Source organism: Balaenoptera physalus (genome assembly GCF_965194825.1).
Source record: "Balaenoptera physalus genome assembly, chromosome: 8".
In the NCBI taxonomy this organism is placed as follows: Eukaryota; Metazoa; Chordata; class Mammalia; order Artiodactyla; family Balaenopteridae; genus Balaenoptera; species Balaenoptera physalus.
In genome coordinates, this window is record NC_138887.1 from 52,071,895 (window position 1) to 52,092,352 (window position 20,458).

The following is a 20,458-nucleotide window of genomic DNA, read 5'->3' on the forward strand; positions in this document are numbered from 1 at the left end:
CTGAGTAAATGCTAACTAAGAAAAAAAAATTCCAGAGTTTTGTTCCAAAATTACTTTCTATTCTGCAGTACACCAAAAACAAAAATCATATGTGATAATGCTGGAAGCCAGAAACTACCTCCAATCACAAAGCTACATTTTTTTTTAGCTACATATGGATCTAGTTCAACTAGAGTTTCCTGAATGAATGTGGGCCTTTTCCAAGCACATCCAGCATAGCTCAATCATTGGCACCCGAAACAAAGCGCAGGCTCTGAAAAGCTGCACGTGATAGAAATTAAGCTACCTGTACTGAAAGTATTTAAAAGGGAAAGAGAATGACTTAGAAGAAAAGGAATTTAGGCACAGTCTCCTTTATATAGTCTAAATGCAGCTTGTTGATTCCTTTCGGAAATATTCCCAGAGTTAAATGTAATACTATTGTGCCCATTAACAGAACAAGTTTCATATGCACTGTGCATGGTTAATGTGGTACGCGACTGCTCCTTGGATTCCTTGAATATTTCCCCTTGAAAGTTGGGAATCAAAACTCCTTGGCTACTACTAAGCAGTTTAGTAAGCTCTTGCTGCTATGCTATGCTGCGTCTAGGGCCACAGGGCATTTCTGAATAATTGAGTTTAAACTTTAAATAATGATCAGATGCCCCTAGAAACCTCCTGACAGACACCAGACTCAACAAAGAAACTGAGGTTTTTCATCATCGTACTTATTCTGTACCATTTTAGGCATGTTGTATAAAAGTTTAACTGTAAAAGAAATTCAATATCTTTTCAACTTTTGCATTGCATCAGGTAAAGTGTAATTTTTAAATGAATCATCTATTGTGGACCAGACATTTCTGCATACAGCATCTTAGTAACGTAGAAATTATCAAATATTTTAAAATCACTGAAATTGTTTTAGCGTGATTTGATTTCTAAGACATTTTAGCTTTAATATATCTACATAGCTTAGTCAGTTTTAAACTCTATGTTACATATAATGGAATCTGCAAGCCAAATTTCTTATTTGTCCATTTTGGGAATAGAATAATTACCTTTTATCCACTTAAGAGATATTTGAAAAGTTCAATATTTTTCTATCATCAAGCCTCCACTCTTATAGCTAGAACTGAAGATTCCAGTAGATATTTTCTTTCTGGGAATACTGATAGTGGGGGTGGGAGTAGCGAAGATTTGAGAGAGAAAAACCTAATTTATTAGTAGATTCAGTGCAAGAGGTAGTAAAATTAAATTTATTACCCAAAGAAAGCAAAAAAGGAAATATCTTTGGTCAGCATCTAAAGAAAGAGATACAGGGCAGTAAGAATACCTAGTAAGTGTTGGACACTGTGTTAAACATTTTACAAACGTAACTCAATTTATTCCCCATGATAGCTTAAAAGATGTATTACAGTCACTTTTACAAAAGAGGAAACTGAGTTTAGGAGGTTAAGTAACTTGACTAAAGTTACATAGTTGATAAGGCACAGAGCTGGGATTTCAATCAAAGTCAACCCTACACATGGATATTGTTATGGATTTAATTGTATTGCCCCCGCCCCACCCTCAATTCAAATGTTGAAGCTCAATGTGACTATATTTGTAGACAGGGCATTTACAGAGGTAATTTACGTTAAATGAGGTCACCAGGGTAGGTTCCTAAACCAATAGGACTGGTGTCCTTATAAGAAGAGGAAGAGATACCAGGGATGTGTACACACGGAGAAAAGGCCCTGTGAGGACACAAGAGAGAAGGCAGCCACCTGCAAGTCAAGGAGAGAGGCCTCAGGAGAAACCAATCCTTCCAGCACCTTGAACTTAGAGTTCTAGTTTCCAGAACTGTGATAAAATAAATTTCTGTTGCTTGAGCCACCTAGTCTGTGGTATTTTTTTATGGCAGCCCCAGTGGACTGACACAGATATGAACTTTAAAAGATATTCTTTAGAAAACCATCATTCAAAAAGAGTCATGTACCACAATGTTCACTGCAGCTCTATTTACAATAGCCAGGACATGGAAGCAATCTAAGTATCCATCGGCAGATGAATGGATAAAGAAGATATGGCACATACATACAATGGAATATTACTCAGCCATAAAAAGAAATGAAATTGAGTTATTTGTAGTGAGGTGGATGGCCCTCGAGTCTGTCATACAGAGTGAAGTAAGTCAGAAAGAGAAAAACAAATACCGTACGCTAACACATATATATGGAATCTAAAAAAAAAAAAAAAAAAAAAAAAAAATGGTCTTGAAGAACCTAGGGGCAAGACGGGAATAAAGACGCAGACCTACTAGAGAATGGACCTGAGGACACAGGGAGGGGGAAGGGTAAGCTGGGACAAAGTGAGAGAGTGATAGTGTATATATGGACATATATACACTACCAAACGTAAAATAGATAGCTAGTGGGAAGCAGTCGCATAGCACAGGGAGATCAGCTCGGTGCTTTGTGACCACCTAGAGGGGTGGGATAGGGAGGAGGGTGGGAGGGAGGCAGACGCAAGAGGGAAGAAATATGGGGATATATGTATATGTATAACTGATTCACTTTGTTATAAAGCAGAAACTAACACACCATTGTAAAGCAATTATACTCCAATAAAAATGTTAAAAAAAAAAGATATTCTTTATTGTTTGTTCTGTAGATCTCTTCTTAATGATATACCATGAAAGCTAGTGTCAAGCACCGTGAATGCAGGGCTACGGGTGTCTATATCTTCAGGGTCTGATACATAATAGATGCTTAATAAATTTTTGTAAAGGGAATAAATTAATGAATGAAAACAAATTCATTCCATAGTGATGTATCTCTTGACAGTGTTCTACTGTGGCTAAATAAACATAAAATGTGACATAAAAATCCCTCTTCCATTTAGGTCTTGTATTACATACACAATTGAGTGAAGAACCATTCTTCTTTCCTCAGTCAGTGTCACCCCTACACCTGAAACTTTCATTTGCCAGAATCAGGTGCCTCCTTTCCCTGGCTTGGCATCCAGCATCGCCTGGAGTTTCCCCTAGCACCCTGGACCTCTGCTGTCATGGTTCACCCCTGCCCCTCATAGAAACTTCCTTGCCCTGTAACTATTTGCCCAAAGGAGACAGATTGCTTATCTAAGTCTTAGTCAACCAGATCCCCAAGTATGTCACATTTGTCCCCAAGGAGAAAGATAAAGTACATTTCCTTAATCACCTCTACTTAAAAGAAGTAAAGAAACTGAAGCACAGAAAAATGAAATGATTTGTCCATTCACGGTCATATAGGATCTTGTCACTCAAACTGTGGTCCATGGATGAGCAGCATTAACATCACGTGGGTGTTTGTTAAAAATGCAGAACCTCAGGCCCCATCCAGTTCTGTTGAATCAGATTCTACACTTCACAGTCAGAGAAACACTTTGCAAGTTGTGACAGTGTGGAGATTTGAATCCAAATATTCCAATTCCTAAATCAAGGTTCTTCTTTGCCCATGTGCTTCATCACAGGGCCTTCTAAAAACAGTGGCCTCCCCCTCCTTATTAGTCTCCTTACAGTACCAGGATTCTAATGGTAGAACCTCAGTTGGGTAGGTGTATCCTATGAGACCCCAGGGTTTCAGAGCTTTGAAGAAGCTTTTAAATCACTCCCTTGAGACAGAAGCCTATTTATTCTCTGCAAAAGGAGAAAAAATTAGGGCCACCCGTCAAAGTGGGGAAGCGGCCATTCTATAGACACAGCTGTCACTGATAACCTACATCATTACATTTGATCTTCACAATAACACAATGAGAGAGGCTTCATTATCCCTATTACACAGACGAAGAAACTGAGATTCACATGAACGAAATAATTATTAACAGAGACTTTGCATCGCTGGTTTCTCTGACTCTAGGGCTGGGCAGAAGGACATATCCGCTAAAATCATAAAACCTCTCAGGGATAGTTCTGCAGTCATCTAGGTAGCAACGCTTCAGAACCTCTTGAGAGGCCCACTATCACTCTGGGTTACCATCACTTTTTTCCTCTGTAGTATAATGATGAGAGACCCACTCCTGGGCTGAGGAGCTATGGCATTCTTTATTGGGTTCTTCTTCATTTGGCTCCGCAGCCTGTAACAATGGGTGTTCTCCCCTCTCCCATGTGATACAACATGCCAGCTCTTTGAATGTATGTATTCATTTCATGTTAGATGTTCTGCTGAAACCCTGAGACCTTTGAAATGGAGCTGGGATGGATTTATGATGACAATGGGTGGGTGAAACCACATGCTTTCGCTCTTTTGTTCAACACTGGGAGGAACACATGAATGACAGCCCATTCCCTTGGGATCACTTGTAGGTTATAATGCCCACACCTTAGCTTCTTTAGTCATGGTGAGATGAAAAAGAAACAGAGCAACTACAGGGAGGACCTTCAGATTCCAAGGAAAACCATGGATATGATGAATGAACACTGTGACCAACATTCCATATGGAAAGAAGGCGTGAACTATTAATGCAGCAGCTGGAGGAGACAAGGGGCAGGCCATGTACGTTAAGGCTCTACTACAAACCCCCTCCCAGTATGATCGACTGCTTTCTGGCAGCTCTACTGACCTTACATGTGCAATTTTTAGTCACTCTTCGTCTTCAGAAAAATATCCCTTTGCTATTTGCGTGCCAATAACAAGAATAAGTGAAGTGACATGTTTGTTGTGGCAAAGTGCTACATCTTGAGACTCAGGATCTTTAGTTAAGATACCGGTGGACTAAAGGATTTGACAAATAATATATGGATTCCTGTGGGTTATGTGGTCAGTGAAGGAACGTGAGAGTTCCCATTGTTGCTATTCACAATTTCAGTGACCTGCTGATCAGTCCTACCAAGACTGAGTTAGAGCTACAGCCAAGTAATATCATGTCAGTATTTTCCTGCTGCTTCTTTATTTAATCTGATGTACATACTGTGTAAAGGGTATTTCATAATAAGCTGATCTTTTTATTCACTAAACAATGCATGTTAGTGCCCCACTCCTACCAAAAGCAACTTAATAAAATTAACTCTGACTCAGTCGGTGTGTGAAATGAGATTCTCTCTAACCCATTCCACAGTGGTTTCCTCCAAGGCCAGAGATTCTTCGGTGGTCCAGTTAGAGTTGAAATGCTGTATACAGCTACATAATTTTTTACCCCAAATTAATGATGTCTGAGTTCATGGATTTAATACTTTATAGGAATTTCAATTAAAAAGAGAATGTTCTTGGCAAAAGAAACAATTTTGCTTTTCTTACGGTTAGGGTTATTCTCATTTGGGAAAGGAGTGCTGACAATCATTTGAGGTTGAAATTATGGTGAGTTGTGTGTGCACAGAACTGTGGTTAAGAGCTTGGGAATCAGGAGACTTCTATTATACTTCACCACCTACTAACTATGAGACTTGAGCAAGTTACTCTCCTCTCTGAGCCTCAGTTTCCTTTTCTGTAGACTACAAGGCCTCAGTTACACAGTCAGTAGTAAGTCTCCTGGCATTGAATGATCACACTTCAAAATGGTATAGAATCACTTTGAGAAGTCTTTAAAGATTGTAATAAAGGATAACAATGTATCCACAGTACATATTAGTTAGAGACCATATAAACCATATCATTTAGAATATGATAAAAGCATAAATAAACCAAATGGTTTTGGATGCATATCATTCTCAAATGTATTAACCCTTCAATAGTCTTATTAGCCTCGATAAAAACAATGAATCAATGTATATGCTTCATTGCTAAGGTGCGTCATCGCTCTGTATTTCAAGACCTTTATTTTACTTACTATTTTATATTTAAAAATAAAACACGACCCAGTGATAATGATGCTGCTGGCCTAGGAGTTGGGAGCTACGCATTCTACTTTGGGGTCTGGAATGAGTAAGTCCTAGGAACTCTGCTGTGAACTGCCTACTATGGCTCAAGCATTCAGTAAACTAATTTATTTTAGTTTTGGATTTTGTAAGGAAAACTATGTGTATTGTTTGAGAATCGTAAGAGTTATACTTCATTAAACTTTCTGTCAAAATACCTGGCGAAGACAAATCCAGTAATGATATATCAGTACTATGTATTAGATATTAGTTACAGGATGAATATCTGTACCTGAAACTATCCAGGGTAGAAATGTGACAAAGGGAAAATATAAGTGCAGTTTTTTCACATCAAAATGAAAGTCTGAGGTGAGTCTGGATTTATCTGCATTTCAGGCTGCACAACACAGAAGCTGTCCCAAAGATTCCTTTTTCCTAGGTAGTCTCATTTCCTTTGTCAGCTCTAAATTTTTGTTGGACCTAAGGTTTTATGTTTTCTTGACAATCAGAAGTGACAATCAGTGATGTATATTCAAATTTATTCTAGTATGTTTTAATTTCTGAATTTTTGTTTCATAGAATCATAGATTTCCTGAGTTAGGGAGAAGCCTGAAGTTCATCAAATCCATTTACCTTCAGCAACTGCAGACTCCAAGGTGCAATTTTTCTTGTCTGAATGTTTATAATCAAGAACCATAGGCCAGCCAGTAAAGAAAATGAAGAGAGAAAAATGACAGAAAAAGGAATTCCAGAAATGAATATGTTTTCTTCTTCCCTACTACTGACAATACTTTGGCTGACATAGTTGCATATGTCATTTTTTACAGGTGTTGTAGCCCCGAGTGTAAAAAACACATGTGTAAAGCTTTGATGATAGCATTTCTAAGCTATCTCATTTTGACAACAGAAGACTTTTAATAGTTCTGTTATATGTATTTTTACTTTAAATAAGAAAATGAAAATGAAATTTCAAAATGCATGCTGTTGTCGGGACTTCCCTGGTGGTGCAGTGGATAAGAATCCGCCTGCCAATGCAGGGGACACAGGTTCGATCCCTGCTGCAGGAAGATCCCACATGCCGCGGAGCAATTAAGCCCGTGTGCCCCAACTACTGAGCCTGCGCTCTAGAGCCCACATGCCACGATTACTGAGCCCGCATGCCGCAACTACTGAGGCCCGCGTGCCTAGAGCCCGTGCTCCGCAACAAGAGAAGCCACCGCAATGAGAAGCCCACGTACCACAACGAAGAGTAGCCCCCACTCTTCGCAACGAGGAGTAGCCCCCACTCTTCGCAACTAGAGAAAGCCCGCACGCAGCAACAAAGACCCAACGCAGCCAAAAACATAAAAATTAAATTAAATCTTAAAAAAAAAAAAAGAAAAATTTAAAAAACCCCAAAAAACCCCAAAATGCATCCTGTTGTGTTTAGCCATAATGTCAAAGCAATCGAAAGAATTTAATCACTGATGGCATGCTACAGTTAAGTGAATTAAGGAGGAAGTTAAGGTTTTCATTTCTAATTTTCCTCTTCCCTGCAATGGACATCATGCATTTAAAGATTCTATAAAATTTTACAGTTCGCAGTAAACATAGAGTAATGTATGTATGTCTATCTCTGTGGGGAATGTTGTCTATTTCCCTGCAACTATCATTGAGTATATACAATTAGCATAATTTATGCAATACTGGAAACTTCCTTTGTTATTTAGAAAGAATTTCCTGGCTTGCATAATATTTTGTACTATATTTTCCAAGTCTGGGGCAACATGATCTTTTTGTGGAATCCACAGCATGAAACAAAATTCTCAAAACAATTTCATTAAGGCCGCTTATCTGTTGTACTTTTTCCAGGTGCCCTGGGGTGTTCCTGCTAGTATCATTTGCCTCAAGTTTAAAACTAATGAAAATCCAAATACAATTAGAAAGGGAGATGAGGAAAAGAGAGATTCCAAATCAGGGTGGATCCTCTTATTGTGCTGGAGGGAAAAGGATTGTGATGCATCTTTGATAGCAGCAGTGGAGGAAATGAAACACTGATTGAAAGCCAGGTTTGAGCTGACCATTCATATGAGAGAAATCAACATTATCCTGATTATGCATGTGAGAAACAGATGCCATTCCCTCCTCTTTCTGCAGATGTAACAAGAGGCATTGTGCCTGCTTGGGATAACTGGGTGGGAATAACACATGATGCATATACTTAAGATAAGAGGAAGGGGTTCCTGAATCATTATCAAAATTTCAGGAATATCCAAATTTTGGCATAAGCATTAGGTTTTGGTTCTGTTTTTATCTGAGGAAAAAAATTCCCTACTAATCGACAACTGCTTAGTGCGTTTGTCAAAAATACAGTGTGTTATGAGAGCCTAAACAGTTAATGCCTGGATGCCTCCCCGCTACTCCACAGTCATAACCCACCCCGAACACACACACACACACACACACACACACACACACACACACACACACACACACACCCCACACACGTTCATTCCTAATTGTTTTTGAATATTCAGCTTACAACTGCTGGAGTTAACCTCCACACCCCTCTTCTTTCTTTTCTGTTCTGGAAGCTCCCTCCTCTGTGCTCCCACAGCACGTTTATCCAGATCAGCCCAGTGAAAAGGCTATGAGCAATGGGAAAAGTAGTCTTGTCTCATTAGTCTTTGCATTCCTGCTCCTTGTCTAATCACTGGCAACGAGCCTTATCTTATTTTTTCCTGCCCTTCACCCCTCTTATGATGGCACATGTTATGCCTTCTAAAATACTGATTTTTTTTTGTTTCAAAGAAGACCACTGTAAACAGCAGAAAAATGTATTAACCAAACCTTTCTGTTATGTTGAATTTAACCATATGTCCATAGATTTGGTCATAAAATAAATCATTCCTTGATATTATAATACAATAGAGAAAGCTGTCTTTGAAAGGCTTGCCACTGGAACTTTTTTAATTGTCATTGGGGGAATGAATGTGGAGGACCAATGTGGTATAATAAATGGGAAAATAATATGAAGTTATAAATGTAGTGAAAGAATAGAATTTGCTTCTGAAAATATGTGTGTGTATATATATATATAATATTTATATATATATACATTTCATATATCAGAGGGGAGAGCTTACATTCTTAATTTGACGAAATTCAAGAAAATCTGACACATTTCATCCAAACCTGCCTCCTCTATAGGGAGTACAGTTAGTATATAACTAAAATGTCTCCTGAAAACCTCTGAGCAATTGGAATGAGCCTAAAATTACCTCCACACTATCACTTAATCCTTCTCCCTATTTCCCCCTCCCAAAAAATCACAAAAAATGACATCCATAAGCCTCACAGGGTGCCAGATCTAGGTGTAATCAAAGAGAATATGGACAGAGTAAAAGTTTGTAATAAAAAGCCAGTGTCATGTTCACGGACTGACTGAGCTGCTGCTGGAGAAGGTGCCTTGATTAAACCTCGCAGAGCCTCATTTCTGGCACATCTTTGACCAGTTAGGCAGGCCCAGATTCTGCCCATGCTCTGCAATTCCTCATTCCTCCTAGGGAATTGTTCTGCCTCTTCCACAGCTCCTCCTCCTCCAATCAAGGGTCTGACACTGCCCATTGACCACGTTTATTTTTCTGCCTTTTGGCACTAGGAGCTTGTCTGTTGTAGGATAAAAGTGGAATTCTCTGCTGTCTGCACGGCTTTCCCCAGGGAACAGAGCATGAAACCCAAACTTATATATAAAATCATATCCTGTTTGCAAACATCATATTCCCTTTGCTTCTCACTAATCTGGTCCTGTAAACCCCAGCACAGCTTGAGAGCCCATTCCTCATCTAAACAAATGCCATAAGCCCCTTTATACTTTTACAACCATGTCAAAAAATAATATTGCCTGCCAATAGTGATGTGATTGGAGTTGCCTCCTCCGAGCCATAAAAGAAGTGCAGAGTCTGTTATCAATTTCTCTAAGTGTATCAGGGGAATTATGGGTCGATTCAGTTCCAAGTTATAAATGACAACTCAAAAGCCGCAGAAGCGTTTGAAGCTGCGAGCTGATGACGACATTATCATAAAAGCCTGCTCGTCCTTGCTTTTGTGGGTTTTTTTGTGGCCTATCAAGTGAAGAGGGAAAAATAAGGCTGAGAAATGACTTCAAGATTTCTTCACACAGCAGCAGGTCAGATGGCCAGGAAAATGATCACTATTTTTAGTGATATACCCTGAGGAGTGAGAACTAAAGTGGTCCGGCACTGGCTTTTGTTTCCAGAGTCCCTTTATCTGTTTCACTATATGACTACCAAGGCCCGGGATTTGGTAAAATGCTCTTTTCAGTTGGTGCATTTTCTTGCAGTGCAATCACACAGTAATCAGAAATGAGTCATGCCATAGTAACGAAACAAAATGAGAACCAAACACAAAGGAATTTGGAAACCTTGAGATTGTTGTCCAAAATGCAATTCTGGAGAGCACACTTTAAAGCAACTTATTACCATTCACCCACTGAGCTACTTGACCAAATTATCACCTGCAATTTCACAGGAAAATCTAATAAGAGGTAGAGATTTTTTAAATTTCATAATGTGCCAGGCAGACCCCTCAAAAGCCAATTAATCCATCAGCATTCAGTAGGTATAAATTAAACCCATCTGGTGGGAAGGTATATAGTCTAGGCAACTGGGGTTTATCCCAACAACTGGGGAGCATTAAGTGTTGTTTTGGAATTTAAACCAATGGGTTCATCTTAGATAATATGAACCGGAAGAAATGCCTTAAGACAAAAGCGATTTTAGTGGTTTCCAAGCTTGCTGGTGTGCCCCCATGTTGCCAAGCTGGGCCACTCCATGTTCATACTGGGTGTCTTTTGTATACTTAATATGTCTTGGACTGTCCTGGAGGTAAAAATTTAGATGGATACAAATCCACAGGACCCAGAGGACTTATATCAAAACCAAAGATCTTAGGAGTCAAGATGGTTCCTGAATGTCTAAGAACACAATCTGATTCCTAAAAAAAACCCCCAAAACACTGAATCAAGCTAGTTCTCTAGAGCATCAAAAAGCATAGGTATACACAACACAGCACATACACACTCACCTAGACGTACATAAACACCACCAGGAGACCTATAGGCCAATTTGAAAAACAGAGGTGCCTCTCTCCAGCGCTTTCCAGCAGTGATGGAGTCAAACTAATCCAGTCTTACTCTTCCTGCTTCTGCTTGTGCAAGCTAGATTTATCCACCACCTTTGCTGCCACCATACTGATTAGGTGTTATTCTATGACATCCACTGTGCCAGAAGCAGCAGTCACTATTCATTCCTTGGGTACTTCTAAGAGTTTACTAGAGCAGTTCTTGCTAAAGAATAAGAAGTTTACTTGGTATGGGTTTGGCACAGTTGAGTACATGTATTTTATGTTCAAGGCATAGTGAGTCATAGGCACAGCAGAGGTCAGACTTGGGAAGTGGGTCCTAGAGAACTGTCCTCATTTCAACTCTGGATCATGAATTAAATGTACTTGTAAGTGAGTGGGAGTTTGATGATCACCACTCTTTTCACAGCTTTGATTTCCTCCCCATCACCATACCCACTAAGTAGTCATTAGCTTTGCTTCATTCTTTGCCTCATTTGTAGGTAATCAGCCATTCTCTAAAAATGGCCACTTGGGATGTCAGAAAATAAGTGGAAAAACCAATGAAACCCATTTAAAAAGTCAGTAAATTCTCTGCTTTCTAGAATGACTCTGCAAGCCCCTGGCTTCACTGGAGGTTTGCAAAAAATGAGCATGGATTAATGTGGGATGGTGACTGTCCTGTCCTAGGAGTCAAAAAGCAAAGCTCACTGGTGAGCTGCCATCAAGGGGACCACACTACATGAGCCACACAGATGCACTGCTAGGCTCCAGGGGCTGCGGCTGGTCTGCTGAAGATGAGAGCGTTGGAAGGACCTAAAATGCTCTTTTGGAACTCCTCCACATGGACATGCACGTCAACCTCATACCTTCAGCCTTTCAGCCTTTACTAAGTAACTTCAGCAAAATAACCTCACTTCTCTGAGCCTTCAGGTTCTCATCGGCAAAATGGTGTTAATAATTACGACTATGTTATAAAGTTATTACAAACCTCAGGTGCATGTTGGTAAACTGTAAAGTCCAAATGGATATTGGTTGTAGTTGCCATTTTTATTTCTAGAAGGCAGAGTCACAGGTGAAGGAATAGAAAGATTATCCTTGCAAAATCTAGCATCACTAAAATGATAGAATTAGCTGAAAATGTATGGGATTTCCCTGTATAAAATTTAGTTATAGCAAAATATCGCCTAAAACGTACTCAGGACTAGTTGTGTTCTTTCCTTCAATATCTAAGAAACTTAACTGACTTAAGTTCCTTAGTCCTTGGAAACCTGATCTAGAATTACTTTGTCCTAACATGAGTTAGCACTCAGTTCTACAGGATGATGTCTTGTTACTGGTAAGGGTTAACTTTAAATAGACTGCAGGTTATAGGCTATGTTCTAATCATCCACAAAAATGTAGACATTTTTTTTCATACGTTGTTGGATTTGAACAAATTTGTCCTTGAAATATGGTATAAATATCCTGGGTCAAAAAGGCTTTGTTAATTATCGAAGACAAAAATGGCCTCAGGAGGTTCACAAACAAAATGTCCCACAATGCAAAGTGCTTTGTGAAGTTTATGCCATTTTTACCAGGAATATAATGCATATGCATACTCAGTATGACTCTACTAAAAACTGAATTCTGCTATGAAACTACATTAAACCCTCTCATATTACCTTTTCTCTAGCAATATAAAAGTCTAGCAAAGTGGCTTCACACAGGAACCTATAGTTAGCAGGGCCCCATATTTGGATAACTTTGGTATTTTTGCCATCTTGAAATTCTTAATAATTTCTGAACAAAGGGATTTCTATTTTCATTTGGCATTGAGCCCTACAAATTATGTAGCCATAATAACCTGAAGTCCAGCATAACTTTTACTGAGAAACAGCCTTAAACACAACTGACCAGATAAATCAAAGGATATATTTTTGGAAGTTTATGTTATTTAAAAGGAGTAAACAGAAACAATCCCATTTACCATCACATCAAAAAGAATAAAATACCTAGGAATAAACCTACTTAAGGAGGCAAAAGACCTGTACTCAGAAAACCATAAGATGCTGATGAAAGAAACTGGAGATGACACAAACTGATGGAGAGATATACCATGTTCTTGGATTGAAAGAATCAATATTGTCAAAATGACTATACTGCCCAAAGCAATCTACAGGTTAAATGTAATCCCTATCAAATTACCAATGGCATTTTTTCACAGAATTAGAACAAAAAAGTTTACAATTTGTATGGAAACACAAAAGACCATGAATAGCCAAAGCAATCTTGAGAAAGAAAAACGGAGCTGGAGGAATCAGGCTGCCTGACTTCAGATTATACTACAAAGCTACAGTCATCAAAACACTATGGCACTGGCACAAAAACAAATATAGATCAATGGAACAGGATAGAAAGTCCAGAGATAAACCCACGCACCTGTGGTCACCTAATCTATGACAAAGGAGGCAAGAATATACAATGGAGAAAAGACAGTCTCTTCAATAAGTGATGCTAGGAAAACTGGACAGCTACATGTAAACGAATGAAATTAGAACACTCCCTAATACCATACACAGCAGTAAACTCAAAGTGGATTAAAGACCTAAATGTAACACCAGATACTATAAAACTCTTAGAGGAAAACAGGCAGAACACTCTTTCACATAAATCGCAGCAAGATCTTTTTGGATCCACCTCCTAGAGTAATGAAAATACAAACAAAAATAAACAAATGGGACCTAATTAAACTTAAAAGCTTTTGCACAACAAAGTAAACCATAAACAAAACGAAAAGACAAATGACAGAATGGGAGAAAATATTTGCAAACGAAGCAACCAACAAGGGATTCATCTCCAAAATATACAAACAGCTCATGCAGCTCAATATCAAAAAAACAAACAACCCAATGGAAAAATTGGCAGAATATCTAAATAGACATTTCTCCAAAGAAGACATACAGATGGTCAAAAAGCACATGAAAAGATGCTCAACATTACTAATTATTAGAGAAATGCAAATCAAAACTACAATGAGGTATCACCTCACACCAGTCAGAATGGCCATCATCAAAAAATCTACAAACAATAAATGCTGGAGAGGGTGTGGAGAAAAGGGAACCCTCCTACACTGTTGGTGGGAATGTAAATCGGTACAACCATTATGGAGAACAGTATAGTGGTTCCTTAAAAAACTAAACATATGACTACCATATGATCCAGCAATCCCATCCCTGGGCATATATCTGGAGAACACCATAATTCGAAAAGATACATGCACCCTAATGTTCACTGCAGCATTATTTACAATAGCCAGGACATGGAGGCACCCTAAATGCCCATCGACAGACGAATGGATAAAGAAGATGTGGCACATATATACAATGGAATATTACTCAGCCATAAAAAAGAACGAAATAATGTCATTTGCAGCAACATGGATGGACCCAGAGATTGTCATACTGAGTGAAGTAAGTCAGACAGAGAAAGACAAATACCATATGATATCACTTATATGTACAATCTAAAAAAAAATGGTACAAATGAACTTATTTACAGAACAGAGTCACAGGTGTAGAAAACAAAGTTATGGTTACCAGGGGAGAAAGGGGGGGCGTAATTTGAGTGACTGGGATTGACATATACACACTACAATATATAAAATAGATAACTAATAAGGACCTACTGTATAGCACAGCGAACTCTACTCAACACTCTGTAATGACCTATATGGGAAAAGAATCTAAAAAAGAGTGGATATATGTATAACTGATTTACTTTACGGTACACATGAAACTAACACAACATTATAAATCAACTATACTCCAATAAAAAAATTTTTTTAAAAAGCAGTAAACAAACTCATACTTACCCCAAGTCCACCACAAGGTAATGAAGAAAAAAACTTTTGAGAAGAGTCACCTACACAGTAAGAAGACATGAAAAAATATATAAATTGGAATATAATTAGTTTTAAAATTTTTTGGTGTCTATTAACACATAATATGTCACATGGTATTTATCATTTGACTCAGAAGGAAACTGATCAAATTTTAGATAGTTAAGAACTCAAACCAAATTAATGCATATATTATTACATACAGAGTCTTTTACCCCACATGAACAAACACATACCTATGAAAGCTGAGTCTCAAGATTTTTTTCAACTGCCCTACAGGATGTTTATCACAATACCTTTTTTGTTTATAACTTATCATAAATAACTCAGCTGTTCATTACGTGTATCCTTCCAGTGTAATGTTTTGAGCCACAAAGTTTATGAAATACACTGTCATTTTTTACATGCTCCAAATATTAAAGCATTTATTCAAGTATACAGACTTATCTTTAAGTTCTACTTCAGATATAGCTAAGACCAAGAATACTATAAACCTCTCCAACATTCACAGTTTTTTAAACAAATAAGTCACAAATCACTATAAAAAAGATAACCTTTTGGGGATCTATATAATATACATATAAATGTATCTTTAAAGTAAATGCCAAAATCTTACTTGTGACTATCTTTTGGAATTGAGATTTTATGGAAGTTTTAATCATTTTTGTTTACCTGCACTTTGATTTTCTACATTATCTACTACATGTATAGAGAAAACAAAAAATTACTACTCCTAAACCTCAAGACTAAAATTTGTCTTGCAAAGTAATTAAAGGAAAGGCAGTGGGCATTTCTATATCATAGTTAAACAGCTCTGAAGTGACTCATATGGGTCCCTCAGGAGATTAGTGGTAGAACCAGGTACAAACCTCCATTTCACTTATCCTAATTCATTTGTTCTACTGATGATCAATGAAATAAATAATGAAAATTGAAAACAGGTTTGTGATGGAATTCACATCATGTCAGTAAAAGTCTAAATAGATTTTTACTGTCACAGAAGAAAGTTTATTTTGAAAACAATAAATTGTATGAGTTCAGTTTTCAAATGCAATTGCTAACAGATGGAAAATGATAAAGAAAAATGTAAGTGCAAATGAAAAAATAAGATATCTCGTTATATATAAGGAGCCTCATGGAAAAAAGATGAAAAGTCAACAAAAAAAATAAACAAATCATGAAAAAATATTAAAACTGGAATACTGACATCAGTAAAAGATACATAAAAAATTTTATGGATAGCTTGGGGAGGGGTAAAAAGTTTTCTTAAGTTGTTCCTCATAACAAAGATATTTCTGTATCACTGAATATTTTGCAAGGATGTGTTCACATGTCATACGTGAAATTAAAATATATAATAATGTATATTTTAATGTCTGAACTCTTCATTCCATAGTCAGTGAAAAAGGTTAAAGATAATATTACAGTGTACTGAAGTAATTTTTAAAGTAATTTAAAAAATTCTTAAACTCTAAGCAAATACAGAAAATAAATGATTTAATACTTGAGGAGAATCTAGTTTAGTACCGTTTAAATAATACTAAACAACCAAATTAATCAATAATATAAATTTAGTAGTATGCAAAAAATGTTTATTTCACTGAATTGACTCAATTTATTTTTTAATAATGTTATATTGCCTCACCCATGGACTGAGCTCTGGCTAGCCACAAGATAACGAAAACTGGCAGTAAGAATGACAGGAATATTAATGCTAAGGAAAACCTCTCACCAGAAATGACTGAAGAGAATGTTTTAAAAGTGTCACCTTACAGGGTCTAGAGTATTTAAAGAGATAAATGCTGCCCATTTTCAAATCTAATTATTTTATAAGCTATAGATGTCTTTCAACATACGAAGACTGATGGGTCCGGTCATAATGAACTTTTGTTTAAATCCTTCCTCCTAACTCCAGAACATAACCATCAAAAGTAGTAGTATCAATTAAATTCAGAGAATTCATAGAATTGAGTAAATTTCAATTTACTGTGTGTGTGCAATTGACAAACCCTCCCTCACCATCTGTGTTGGGAGGGATCAGATGAAGAAGAGGATGTGTGGGAGAAAAAGAAAGGGATAAAGAGGGAGAAAATATCTTGATGGCTATGAATTTCTACACATTCATACATGGCAGCTTCAATCTGGTCTTTTAGATACAAAAAACAAGCCACAAGAATTCAAATTTCACAAAGAACAAAAAATTATGAAAACTTAAACTTTTAAAAGAATGGGATTTTTAACTGAGACCCTGAATTGAGGAAAATCGGCCAAGTTTCTGGATTCATGAGAGAAACTGATACAGTTCAGAAGCATCATCAAAGTTGAATTTAGTGCTCGATATCAAGACCTAGCAATGCAACATCCTTGCTTACCTTTACTCTTGTAGCTTGCACTCAAGGCTGACATCGTTACACTGATCCCTAAGAGGTGCCTATGGAACTCCACATGTGTATCTAAAGTTAACTCTAAAATCATCAATTGTATGAATTTTATCTCACATTAAATATTCAAAACTAATGAGATAAATGGCCATTTGGATTAAAACTGTAAAAATTAAATAATTGGTACTTGGTGTTTTCATTGCATACATATTTGAAAAGGACCTCTGTCCAAGTTCTAAATTATGTATTAGAATTCATTTCTAAATAATCAAATCTTTAAATGATATGTGTGTTTTGAGAAAATCAGTTTTTCTCAAAAGTGTCAAATTTCATTTTAAAAAAAGTGGTATTGCCATGTTTCATAAGTAAAACAGTTCAAAGTTGCCAGAGTTTAAATTTCATTTCTTTTACAAATATGTCCTTTCTCTTAAAATGTGGAATAATGGTGGTCTTGGAACATCTAAACACCTATGTGTAAATTTATCCTAACTAAATCCAAAGTACCTAGTCCTATGCTTAGGCTGAATAATAGTTTGAGACCTAGTTTAAAAATACAGAAAAGAAAAGAAATAGGGAAGGTTTTCTACTTGTTTTCTCTTAACTAAATTAACAATAATCAAAATGGACATAGCTTCCTATCTTTAAAATGCATCAGTATTTCGACCGCAGAAGACCATGAAAGTTATTGTTTGGTTTACTTCATCATTTTGGTAAACTGGGTGGGATTATTAATTCATGTTAAAATAAGGACATTTATGACAGTATCCACAGCAAAAGAAGTACTTTATGTAAAGATCTGCATGTGCAGAGATGGATTCCTTCAACAGAAAGAAGAAAAAAACACACAGATTATACATGTTTAGACTGACTCACTGTCCTTTATGTTACTATATAACTTTAATTCTTTTTTTAAAGAAATTTAAATATTTATTTTATTTTATTATTTTTAAAATAAATTTATTTTATTTATTTATTGGCTGCATTGGGTCTTTGTTGCTGCGTGCGTGCTTTCTCTAGTTGCGGTGAGCGGGGGCTACTCTTCATTGCAGTGTGTGGGCTTCTCAGTGTGGTGGCTTCTCTTGTTGCAGAGCACAGGCTCTAGAGCACAGGCTCAATAATTGTGGCGCACGGGCTTAGTTGCTCCGTGGCATGTGGGATCTTCCCAGACCAGGGCTTGAACCCATGTCCCCTGCATTGGCAAGCGGATTCTTAACCACTGCGCCACCAGGGAAGTCTATATATAACTTTAATTCTACTATACAAATTGATTTTCATCATCAAATTTTCATAATATGCTTTCTAAAAATTGAGTAATTTTTCTGTGTTCCCCTTTCTGTCAATTTCTCCCTACCCTGCATGCATGTACACACACACACACACACACACTCAACCATATACCTTTACTTCATAAATTTAGGGATGTCTACCACTTGTTTTAAAAGGGCAGATTTTTAGCATTATAATTGGTAACTGTTAATTTCCCCTTATAATTGCTTTCCAAGATGCCTGCCTACTACATATCATACACTTGCTTTTGAATTGTTTAGGACCAGTTAATATAAAATCATTTTGAAATAATACTGAATTGCGTGAAAGAGTCCAATAATTTGGAACTGACACAATAGGTTTATTTAAAAGAAAGGGACAAGAAAAAGTCCTCAAATGCCTTTTTAGCTAAAAAACTTAAAACATGATCTTTTTGTCATACATTGCCATGTCATGTATTGTTATTTCATTGTAAAAGATTATGAATAAACATAATTAATAGATTGTTTCAGTTAAAATAAGGTTTTGTCATGAACTTTCTTCAAAATCTGTTGTTTCTATCACTCATATAAAGTCTATATAAAACTGAAAATTCTGATAATAAAGTTTTGAAAAATCATAATTTACAGATTATGTTTATTAGTTTTCTACTTCTGTCAACTACTATTTAATTCCATAATTAAAACATGCATTACATAGACTACATTAAGATTTAAAATGCAATCTTACTATAAAATACAGTGTTTTAGGTGTAGCAGTAAGGAGTTTTCACTTAAAATAAGTTGTATTATGCCCTTTGTCTGTTAAGGTCATAGAAAAAAGAACTGAAAGACACAAAATAAATGTGAAAGGTGAAAATAAATTTGCATAAAGAACGTGAAAACTATTTTTTTTAGTTTAAAAATGTAAGCAAGCCAACTCCACAGTGCATTTATTCCTGTCAGCTAAAACACAGTGAACAAATGCTATTCAAATAAAAGTAAACATCATGAAACTTGCAGTGTCATTTTTTCTAATGTAGGATTTTCTTAATCTACATTGGCTTCTGTTGTAAACGACTCATTCCACAGAGAAGTGCTGTTGGAAAAGCTGATTTTTTGTCTCACTGCTTGCCAAGTATTTTGAACTGACAGCAGCACTGACTAATGATAGTGCTGGAATGTGCTGTTCTCAGTAGAATGGAGGCCCATACAGACCTAGTAGTGTCCTGGGGTCCAGCTTCTGTCCATCCAGGGGGTTGGTGCCATACAACAGTGAGTGATGTTCAGAATGAACAAGCTGTATTTCCTCCAGGCTGGCTTTTCGACCTTGAATTCGCTGAAAGAAAACAGCAGAAACCTACAGTACTTCACTGACAACATTTAGGAGAAAATAAGACCCCAAGTCACATTTAAGATGATTAATAATGGTCGGAGTTTCATCATGTAGGAGGGTGACACGGATTTGCATTAACAAGGTACCATAATAATATTTGAAAAATAAGTGTATGCAAGGTTCAGATGCAATGGATTGCTTATGCCTAAGTGGGCAATTGACATTAAGCATATTCTTCTTTGGCATAAAGAAAAAATCTATAAAAAAGATTGGGATTGACACATACACACTATTGATACTATGTATAAAATAGATAACTAATGAGAACATACTGTGTAGCACAGGGAACTCTACTTAATGCACTGTGGTGACCTGAATGGGAAGGAAGTCCAAAAGGGAGGGGATATCTGTATATGAATGGCTGATTCATTTTGCTGAACAGTAGAAACTAACACATTGTAAAGCAACTATACTCCAGTAAAAATTAATTTATTAAAAAAAAGAAGATAACGTCTACCTTATAGTATTACTGTGAGGAACAAATGAAATAAAATAATTATGTAAAGCATCAAACAAATAAGTTAATAATAATTAATTAAAAATTAATAATAATTAATAGTTAACTCCTTTGTAAAAGTACCAACTTAAAAACAAACAGGAGCTATTGCTTAGCTAACAAGTAAATTCAACCCTTACTTTACACTC

General features: G+C 36.7%; 2 protein-coding genes across 2 annotated transcripts in view; one reads left to right on the plus strand and one right to left on the minus strand.

The window, feature by feature from the left end:
• The window catches only part of FERD3L (Fer3 like bHLH transcription factor), a 450,573-nt gene that overhangs the window by 413,428 nt on the left and 16,687 nt on the right, over positions 1-20,458 (plus strand). The window lies entirely within an intron of this gene.
• Positions 1-20,458, minus strand: part of HDAC9 (histone deacetylase 9) — a 999,599-nt gene that overhangs the window by 271,533 nt on the left and 707,608 nt on the right. Inside the window, exons 16-17 of the mRNA XM_082472710.1 lie at positions 19,636-19,756; positions 14,766-14,815 (exon numbers count right to left, since the gene is read on the minus strand). Of these exons, the coding sequence (XP_082328836.1) occupies positions 14,766-14,815; positions 19,636-19,756 (171 nt within the window). The remainder of the gene's footprint in view (positions 1-14,765; positions 14,816-19,635; positions 19,757-20,458) is intronic.